At 48.5% G+C, this 10,247-nt stretch overlaps 1 protein-coding gene across 1 annotated transcript; it reads left to right on the plus strand.

Annotated features, from left to right (window-relative positions):
* Window positions 1–6,944: 6,944 nt before the first annotated feature.
* Window positions 6,945–9,835, plus strand: CCL1 (C-C motif chemokine ligand 1). The gene is made up of 3 exons (XM_003278365.3): window positions 6,945–7,092; window positions 8,278–8,389; window positions 9,502–9,835. Exons 1-3 carry the CDS (start codon window positions 7,017–7,019, stop codon window positions 9,602–9,604), a joined length of 291 nt encoding a protein of 96 aa, XP_003278413.1. The 5' UTR covers window positions 6,945–7,016; the 3' UTR covers window positions 9,605–9,835.
* The last annotated feature ends 412 nt before the right edge of the window (window positions 9,836–10,247 follow it).

Consider the following 10,247-nt stretch of genomic DNA (forward strand, 5'->3'; position numbering starts at 1 on the left):
AGCACATGGCCAGCAAATCACAAGACAAAGAGTCTGGCCTGGGAATTAAGAGACAGGGCTGTCTCCAGGGTCCTGTTACCAAGTCCCCACGTGACAATTCACTTTTTCTTTCTCAGCCTCAGGCTACTCGTCTGTAATATGACCCGGTCTACCCCAGGTCTTCCTAAGGGCTCTCCCTGCTCTAAGGGAGTGGGGGCCAGGAGGGAGAAGATGAAAGGACACTTTCATCCAGTGTACCCCTGGGCACCAAGCTGTGTATGGCGTATGCCTGACCCCAGGGACCCCTTGGATACTCACAGAGACGTTGCAAGGTGAATATTTTTGATACAGCATCAAACAGCTCAAGAACCACAATGCAGAGTTCACAACACATTCCCAGTTCAAGGTGCTTGCTAAGTTTCAGATGGAAGTATCGCAAGTGTGGTTCTTAGAGTGGGTGAGGGACCTAAATACCTCAAAGGCCAGGATCAGTCCCATTAGATTTCACTGCCTTTGAACCTCAACAGAAGGGGAAGGGGCATTTCTGGTAACCTCCCCAGCAGGCCCCCTCCGCGTGAGTGTTTGCTGTTAACAGGCCAGATCCGACTGCCAGTCCCAGCAGGGATGGGCAAGTGTAGTGCTTTGAGCATGGCTGGTGGGCAGGAGTGCCCTTGCTTGGAGATCCTGAGAGTCAGTAGATGCCAAGCTAGAGAGAGTCCCAGTGGCTATCCAGGTTAGGGGCTTTTGACAGGGTAGAGAAATGGTGGGATTGGATTATATGAGAAGCACTTTCATTTGGAAAAGGCTGCCCTGCATTTAGAATATGGGGATCCAGAGCGGGATTCAAGCACGTGTCTTTTTGACCAAAGCTTCCTGAATGATCCATATAAGAATCCCATTTCAAGGGCAAGAGTCGCTGATTTAGGCCAACCTTCCCACTTTTTGGGTAAGGAAATTGAGGCTCAGAGAGAGGAACTTGCCCAAATCCTACAGACAGCAGGTGGCAGAGCCAGCTCATATCCTGATTTTCACATGCTCCCATGCACAACCTCTACCCTCCTCGTCTCTCACCGGAGCTCTTTCCCAGCCTCCCCAACCTGGCTGCCTCCTTTCAATCTGTCCTAGCCTTTGGCACCAGCCCTCAGCCCTCACCACATATAGGACCATCCTCTGTCCTGAGCAAAAGATTAGCTCAGGCCCTCTATTGCCAACAGGGTCAAGGCAAAGCTCAGTAAACAGGATCTTGCACAACTGAACCCAGCCCTCCTCGCCCTTCATTTCTAGCCACCCCTTGCCATGCAGCCTCACACACCCCCGAGCTCTGAAGACAGCAGCCTACACACTTTCATACAGTGATGTCACTGTTCCCATTTTCCTGGAGAAATATGTCAGGTACTATTCTAAGTACTTTATATTTAATTTTCACAACAAGCCTATAAGCAGATGCTATTATTATCCCGGTTTATAGATGAGGCTCAGTGGTTAAGTAACTCAAAGAAGTTACGCAAATAGCGTTCAGGGAAGCTGGGACTGGGCACCAGGGCATTCTGGCTTCAGACCGCACCCTTATAACCACTGCTCACCATGCTAGCCCCTGTTCCTTCTCCCCTCCTGATAAATCCTGCCTTCATCCTTGCAGGCCCAGCTGAAAGGTGTTTGCTGAATGAATGAATGAATGAATGAAGACATTGTTGAACTGCAACCTGTCACTGGAATCTCACGTGTCAAATGGTGCCCATTTAGCACACATGGAAATTGCAGTCTTCTACTGCACAGTGCAGTATAACCAAGCACAGGATTTTGGCCAGAGCTCGTTATCCTGATTCCGATCCAGGCAATCTGTGTGAACTCCTGTCTGTCTGCTAACCTCCAGGGTCTTCATTTCTCCTCTGTGACATGAGCTCAGCCATAGTGATGTTAAAATCTCTCCCTCTCTCTTTTCCAGCTAATAGTTACTGCACATCAGTGCAGTGTTAAATGCTGCAGCGTGAAATGCTGACCATAGCAGAGAGACTCCTGCTGTCTGGGAGCTTCTAGACAGGAAGGAATGTGAACCACCAGGAAATTACACTAGTGTGAGGTACCCACTGTGAGGAGTGGCCTGGGTTCACCTGGGGAGCTCTGAGTTGGACAGCCTGCAAGAAGTTAGGCACATAAAGCAGGAAACAGTGTTCCAGAAAGAAGGGGCAGTAAATCCCAGTGTACGTGCAGACAACAAGCGGGATTGTGTGGCTGCAGGTCTGCCGACTGTGCTGTGCAGGACCCTGTGAGACCAACCAAGACAGTTGCATGTCACCCTGAGCATGGTGGGCCATGTTGTGTCAGAGTCAGCAGCACATTGAAAAGCTAGGTGCCTGTGACATCCTTTGGGGCACCCCTCAGTTTTCCTGTTGCCATGAGGGGTTCTCCATGCCTCCTTCACATTATTTCTGATATGTAAATAGGAGAGGCCTCCTTAAAAAAAAGGGGCTGAATGTCAGGGGAAAACATAGGGGGAAAGGGAATGTGGGCAGAGTGTAAGGACGTGCTGGAAAACATGAGAAAGGGCTTTGAATCCCAAGGTGTTTTTTGGTGCTCAGGTCCTTGCTGTGGATTTGAACTTGTGCTTGCAGTAGGTAGGGGGTCTGGTGCAGACTTGAGGACCCAAGAGGACACCCTGCTCATGTGGGCAATGAAACAAGGCTTGGTGTGGCTGTCAAGCAGCACCAGATGAGAAGGGAAAGAGACCAGGAAATGGGCCCCAGTAGGGGAGAGGGTGGCACTGCCTGGGTTCATGTGCTGACGCTGAGAGTGGTCCAGGATCGAGGGGAAAAGAAGGACACAGTTTCATTGAGCATCTACCATGTGTCTGGCCCCGTGGTGAGCATTTCTGCACACTCTGCAGCTCGCAGGACATTGTCTGTCTCCTCGAAGCACTAACCTTGACTTACCACAATTCCCAATACCAGGGCCCATGTTTGTCTTGTCCCGCTGCGGTATCCCCAGTGTCTGGTACATATTCGGTGCTCCACAATGATTTTGAATGATTCAACTTTTTCTTTTCCTCTCCCCTCCCTCCTCTTAAATCTCACTTGATCCTTTGGATAACCTCAAATAAATGTGTTTAAGGTTTGGGGAGTTTATTTATTGATTTGTTGATTTTTATTTTATTTTACTTTTTTTTTCGAGACTGGAGTCGTGTTCTGTCGCCCAGGCTGGAGTGCAGTGGTGCGATCTTGGCTCACTACAACCTCTGCCTCCCGGGTTCAAGCGATTCTCCTGCCTCAGCCTGGGGAGTTTATCTGAAAAACAATGAGGAGAGTTGTGCCAAGTCCAGTTAGCTGTGGAGCTTACAGTGAGAGAGTAAAGACTCAGAAAGTGTAAATTACTTGCCTAGGCTCAAGTGGTGGAGCTGAGATCTGACCCAGTTGTGTCTGACTATCCTGCATTTCCTCTATAGCTTGCTTCCTCCCTAAGTGAGGGAACTCAGAAGACTTGACCCCAGAGCTGGACAAAGCAAGACCAGTATTTCTGTGGTTGTATGATGCTGGGCAAATGACTTCTCCCTTGTCAGTTTCTATGCCCTGATCTGCAAGGATCAGGCTGAACTCTAACTGCAAGGCAAGCAGGCATGGCCAAGCCCCAGGCCACTCGGGCCATCCAGGAGGGGGAAACAGGGCTGGAACACTCCTGGACACCCTCGGACCCCACTGGGTGCCACTGGAGGAGATGTCTTAAGAGGCAGCTGCATGGGCTGAACTCTATCTGGCCTCTACCTGTCCTCTGTAATTGGTACTTATTTCATAAAAGATGACTAAGAAAACCTATCTCCAGGCAGTTCTGATTTTCAAATTTCTAACGAAGAAATGTGTTCATATGAATAACTGGTTCAGTGTTTATTCTGAGAGCATCTCTTATACATCAGTCCATCCTATGCCATCTGTCCCAGCTTGTTCAGTTACACAACTATTTAATTGAGTTATTACTTGGTCCTAGCCTTTGTGCTAGAGCCTAGAGTAGTCTGTGTCCTTGGCAGTCACACTGGGGTGGAAGAGATACCCATGAGAAACATTAAGTTCCTGTGTGATAAGAGCCTCCAGCCAGTTCCTTCTATGTGCTGGGCTGGAAAGGAAAAGCATGACTAAATCTTGCTGTTCTCTTTTTGCCTATGCTGGTCTGACTGTGGCCACAGTGAGGTGGGGGGAGGGGAAGCGAGTGGTGGAGGGGGCAGCCCTGTTTCCCTTCTTGATTGGGCTGGGCAGCAACCCCAGGAGGAGGGAAAGAGCAAAGAATTTCCAAGGTGGCCACATTTTCCCCTGTCTGTTTTCTACATCTAAAGGACCTACAGTTACATTTGGCTGACTGACCACCTGCTTGCATCTTCTCTCTCTCCTGACACGCTATGGTAAAGGAATAAAAAAGTATTCATCTCTCGTAGAAATACCATTCGACCCAGCAATCCCACTACTGGGTATATACCCAAAGGAATACAAAACATTCTATTATAAAGATACAGGCACACGAACCTTCATTGCAGCACTTTTCACAATAGCAAAGACATGGAATTAACCCAAATGCCCATCAATGATAGACTAGATAAAGAAAATCGTACACCCTGCACATGTATCCTGGAACTTAAAATAAAAGTTGAAAGAAAAAGATGGATGCATAGCGCATAGTAGGATGAATAGCACGTAGTATTTATCCATCTCTAAGGACAAAGAGAATAGGACAGAAACAACAGCAGTTTGTGGTTTCAACCACTTTTCAGGTGGCAGGAAGCAGTTGAAAGGATAGATGGTACTTGGCTGGGCTGAGCAGAGGAAGTTAGTTGTGGACTGTGCAAAAAGTGTGTTCTCAGAGGTCAAAAGACCAGGGCTCAAGTTCCATTGTCCCTGAGGTCAACATGACCTTGGACAAGTTACTTTCCTCTCATTTCATCATAATATGAAGTGATTATTCGAGATATGTGATTCTTATCTTCTGGTGTCTGAGAAAATTGCCTGAAATTTTTTTCTTTCCAACATTTAATGGCACATGTGTTTTGATTCTGATTCTGAAATGGGACTAAGATATTCAGATTTTTGCAAAAGCTCTCCCAAAAAACTTGAAGAGCCATAGTTGTAGATAGTCTGGAAGAGCCCTTTCAACTTGGACATTCCCATGTTTGGAGGGTGGACTAAAGGAAAGTGTTGCAGGAATTATATGGCGATCCAGGCATGAGGGTTCTCACAAGAGGCTGAGATCCCATCTGCTAGATATGGCAGAAGTGCCTTTGTGGAGACAACGACATTTGCAATGGGTAGGATGTTCACAGAGTGAGATAGAGAGGTGGGCTCCGCAGGTGGAGGTTACAGCAGGAGCAAAATCCCAGAGATAGTACAGCAAGTGGCAGTTACTTGCAATCAGGAATTGCAATTACCCGAATGTGCTGGCATCCACTGAGGCCTGACATGAAGAACCACAAATGTCCAGGTGAGTAGCTTGGTGCTCCATCCAATTGATGGTGTGGAGCCACTGCAGGTTTTTGAGCTAAAGACTGCACAATCAGAGTAGATCAATCTAGCCATCACTCTATATAATGCACACAGGCCTCATGATTTCAGTGCCTAGATTTGGCTCAGCTACTTTTTCTTGAGCACCTACTATGTGCTCTTTATTCCAAGTGCTGCATACATCTTCATGACCCAGTCTTCTCCGTAGCTGTACAGCCACATCTCTCTGCAACCACTCTCTCACTCCTGTCACTCTCCTTAGACCCTACACTTGTGCTTTTCCTGATGATTTGAAATGAAGTGTGCTCCCTTATGCCTTGTTGTCCTCACACAAGACCCTGCCTCTACTTAGCTTTCCCCTCTCCACATCAGCACACAGGAGATGTTGCTTAAAGAACATTCTCCTGGCTGGGGTGGTGGCTCACACCGGTAATCCCGGCACTTTGGGAGGCCGAGGCAGAAGGATTGCTTGAACCTAGGAGTTCAAGACCAGCCTGGGGAACACAGTGAGACTCCATCTCTATGCAAATAAAAAATAAAAAAATTATCTGGGCTAGGTAATGCACACCTATAGTTCCGCCCACTTGTGAGGTTGAGGCGGGAGGATCGCTTGAGCGCAGGAGTTTGAGGCTGCAGTGAGTTTGCGCCACTGCACTCCAGCCTGGGTGACAGAATGAGACTCTAGAAAAAAAAAAACAAAAAGGGAAAATTCCCCTGGCAGGACTCTCAGATGCTGGTGAGTAGCTCTCAGTCCTCTCTGTAACCCCAATATAACACATCTATCTCCGTGCTTACACTGGGTGGCTTTCACTTGTTTATCTCTGAGTTGAAGAGAAGTGGCTCAAGGTCAGGCAGTGCTCCTCATTGGTAACTGCCTTCCCTGGGGCTAACCAAGGACCTAGAACAGAATAAGCTATTGAAAAGTGTTGAGGATTGAAAAAAATAGAAAAAATAGAAATGGCAAATATCTAGGCCAGTCACTGGACATAGAGAATGTTATTTAATTCTTATCGCACATCCTTGAGACATGTATTGCTATTTGCATTTTGTGTGAATATGCATTTGGGTAAGTTTATGTAACCCCTCCTCTGCAGAACTGGGATTCAAATGCAGGTGTATCTCTGTTCAGGTCCAGACTCTTCTGCTCTGAAGCAGTAGTACTTGGATGGAATGACGTAGGGTTGGACAAGCCACACACAGGCCACTTCCTCTCACTTACTTTTCTTTGCTTCCCACTCAACCAGGACAGTTCCCACGCACTTTTTCAAGACTCTTATCTGCTCCCACACTTGGGGAAGTTCCCAATGCAACCTATCAGTCCATCACCACCACGAATGCCACCCAGGAGAGGTGGGGAAAGGAGTTTACCACACGGTCACTGGGTGTGAGCAACCGTTCCCTGTCCCTGTGGCTTCCCACTTGTGGCTCCCACCATGGCCTGGAGTTTTGGGTGGATTTTTCAAATAAAAGCCCTCAGCATTGCAGGACGGCACAGTGGTGAGATCTTAGCTTCACCAGGCTCATCTAAGCTGCTCCAGTAAGGCCCAAGCCAGACCAGAAGACATGCAGATCATCACCACGGCCCTGGTGTGTTTGCTGCTAGCTGGGATGTGGCCAGAAGGTGTGGACAGCAAGAGCAGTGAGTGTGGCAGGCATCACTTTGCTTCTCTATGGGGAGGGCAGAAACATGGTCAGCCACTCTGGGGTTGGAGCAGGCCTCTCCTTGAACTCACCAACTCTGTCTCCCCTCTTCCTACCTAAAGAGGAGGAATGGTAAACTTGGACAGGCTGGGGGTGAGGGCCAGTAGGAGAACCATGAGTTGGGGCAAACACAGAGAACTGAACTGACAGCTTCAGTACAAGGAGGCTCTGCTTCATCCAGACCCAAGGAAGGGAACCTGTGAGGTTACTCGGGTAAAGCTGGGAGGCCCAAGGCCCAGGGGAGGGCCTGGGTGTAGCTTCCACAGTGTGACAGACACCAAGCAGAGTCAGAAGGCAAGACCGGGCTCTAACAATTGGTCACTCTTGGGCAAGTCACTTTAGCTCTCAAACTCTGCTTTCTCTATCAGTGAAATGGAGTTGATCATGTCTGCTCTCCAAGGCTGTTTGGAGAATACCAACCTAGTAAGAGGCATGGAAGGGGGTGCAAACAGGAAAACTAGGAGGAAGAAGCTGGGGTTGGAATGCAGGTCTCTTGCGGGGTGTGGTGTGGGAGGAGAATGCACAAATGGACAGAGTGGGGGTGGGGGCTGAGAAAGAGCTAAGGACCAGGGCAGGAGGGGATTCAAGAGACCGAGTAGGGCAGCTAGCTAGCTCCTGGGAGCTCTTCCCTTGTCATATCATCAGTTTGGACTCCTCGAACAATTCCTAATCTTCCCCAGATCAGGTCTGTGAACTACGAACCACCGTGTCCTGCATCAGACTAACCAGGTCCCCAGGGTGTGGGGTCCAGAGCGCTTGGACGTGAATACTGGAGCAGAACCATGCACATGTGGTGAAATACCAAAACTGGATGAGCCTTTAGAAACCAGGCTCCAGAAAGTTTTATTTTACAGATGGGAAGTCTGGGGCCAGGGTGAAGGCACAGCTTCCTCAAGGCCACTCAGCTGGTGTGCGGGGAGCTCAGATCTGAACCCCAATCTTCTGACTCTTTACCTAGCCCCAGAACGAGGTGGCTGATGAGACAAAGCTATGCCGGCACCCTCTGGATGTGGTCCCCAAGCCAGGGCTTGTCCTGGGAGGCATTTTTTTGTTTTTTAAAAATTGTGCTACAGGTGAGAGGTTGAGAAATGGATGCAAACCATCGTTTGTGTTCCTCTTCTAGTGCAAGTACCCTTCTACAGCTGTTGCTTCTCATTTGTGGAGAGAGAGATTCCCCTGAGGGCAATCCGGTGTTACAGAAATACCAGCTCCATCTGCTCCAATGAGGGCTTAATGTAAGTGATCACCTGCTCAATCTCTCCCTAGAGAACAGAACCCCGCCAGCCTGGAATTAGAAGAGTAGACACTAGATGACAGTATTTTACCAGAATAAGGTTTCTAAACCTAGAGCTGCCAGCACCTGGGTGCAAGCCATGCTTGGGCGCTAGAGGGAGTGCTGAGCTTCCTAGCAGGTGTGAAGAAGGACGCATCTGTGCTCTTGCAGTGACTTGTGTTTCCTGAAAATCCAAGGTGCCAAGTATTATATCCCAGCATTATGAGCTCAGAGGAAGGAATTGTTTAACAAAAGTATGAGGGGTTATTGTGCACTGGAAAGAGCAAGGAAACCAGGATTAGTTCCTGCCTCTAGATTTGGAACCCATAGTCTTGGGTGACCGTGGACAGGTAACTCCTTTGTACCGAATTATCTGCGTATCCTTCTGTATTCCTTATCTGTGAAGGGGCATAAACATAGCTGCATCACAGGGTCTTTACAAACTTAACTGAGGTAGCTTTCACATACCAGTCAGTATTTTAAGGCTTTTTCATGTATATTCTCTCTGTCGATCTTCTTGGGGCACATATTTTTGTTATCATGAAAAGTGAGGTTCAGGAAGGTAGTGATATTTGTCTAAGATCAACCAGATAGTAAGAGATAGAGTTGGTCTATAGATTGGACAATAGTCCAGTTTAGGAAGTAGACAGATCAGAAGAGAAAAATACACACAAACACACACACACACGCATATAAACACACGAGTTCAATGCAACAAGTAAGGCCCCAGATGGACACAGAAACATTAAAGTTGGGCAGAGAGCTATTCTAGGATGGGAATTTCTCATCCCACCTAATCGTCAGAATGTTTTCAGGCTCTTCAGCCCCACCCTGATACACCAAATTGAAACCAGGAGAGGGCTCCAGGAAGTTCAATTCATAAGCTCCTGGTGCTTTGGCTGTTCCCCAGCGTGCAAACCACACATCCTGTGCAGCAACTTCATTTACAGAGGGGAGCCCAAGGCCCAGCAAGAGCAGTTTAGGGGACCTGGCAGCCGGAGGAGGTGGGGCTTGTGCAGTGCCCACAGTGGTGGCTTGGGTGGCTCAGCCTTCTCTCTTATTCTCTGTTCACAGATTCAAGCTGAAGAGAGGCAATGAGGCCTGCGCCTTGGACACAGTTGGATGGGTTCAGAGGCACAGAAAAATGCTGAGCCACTGCCCGTCAAAAAGAAACTGAGCTGATTTCTTTCCATTATGGGCTCTGGAAACCACGTGGCTTCACCTGTCCCCAAAACTACCAGCCCTACACCATCCCTTCTGCCCTGCTTTTGCTGGGTCACAGAGGATCTGCTTGGTCTTGATAAGCTACGCTGTTGCACTTTATACATTTAAATTATACAATCATGAACCCCCAACCCTCTGTGTCTCTTGGATTTCAGAGTGAAAACTTGATTGGCATTGAGAGGTGGGAGCCAGGGGCTGAAGGATGGGGCAGGAGGAGGGAGACATGTTGCACCTGGTGCCAGGGGAACTGAGCTAATAAGTGACTCACTACCTCTCAGTGACTGCCTTTGTCCTGGGGGGTAAGCTTTGACTCGGGGTGGTGGTGCAGATTCTCTGCCTCCAGATTTGGCTGCCAAGAGTGTTACAGTGGAACAGAAAGCTGGGGTTCACAGCTGGGTCCATATTTGGGTGTAGGACTCTTCTTCTCCCTGCCCTGCCCAGAGGGCCTGGGGGGTGATGTTATCACCAAATCAGAGCTGACCTAGCTGGAGGGGATCATGTGAGGTTGTCTGCCTGTAAAATGTTGCTAAACCCATTTTATAGATGAGGTGACTGAGGGCTAAAGAGAGATGCAGCAATTCAGGGGCAGATCTGGC

The sequence above is a fragment of the Nomascus leucogenys genome, unplaced genomic scaffold (assembly GCF_006542625.1).
Source record: "Nomascus leucogenys isolate Asia unplaced genomic scaffold, Asia_NLE_v1 Super-Scaffold_249, whole genome shotgun sequence".
NCBI classification, from domain to species: Eukaryota; Metazoa; Chordata; class Mammalia; order Primates; family Hylobatidae; genus Nomascus; species Nomascus leucogenys.

Excerpts from the sequence above, each read along its gene's own strand:
- CCL1 (XM_003278365.3), top strand. The coding sequence starts at position 7,017 with ATGCAGATCATCACCACGGCCCTGGTGTGTTTGCTGCTAGCTGGGATG. Across the intron at positions 7,093-8,277 it reads AGGTGTGGACAGCAAGAGCA|TGCAAGTACCCTTCTACAGC; the intron begins GTGAGTGTGGCA and ends TTCCTCTTCTAG. Across the intron at positions 8,390-9,501 it reads TGCTCCAATGAGGGCTTAAT|ATTCAAGCTGAAGAGAGGCA; the intron begins GTAAGTGATCAC and ends CTCTGTTCACAG.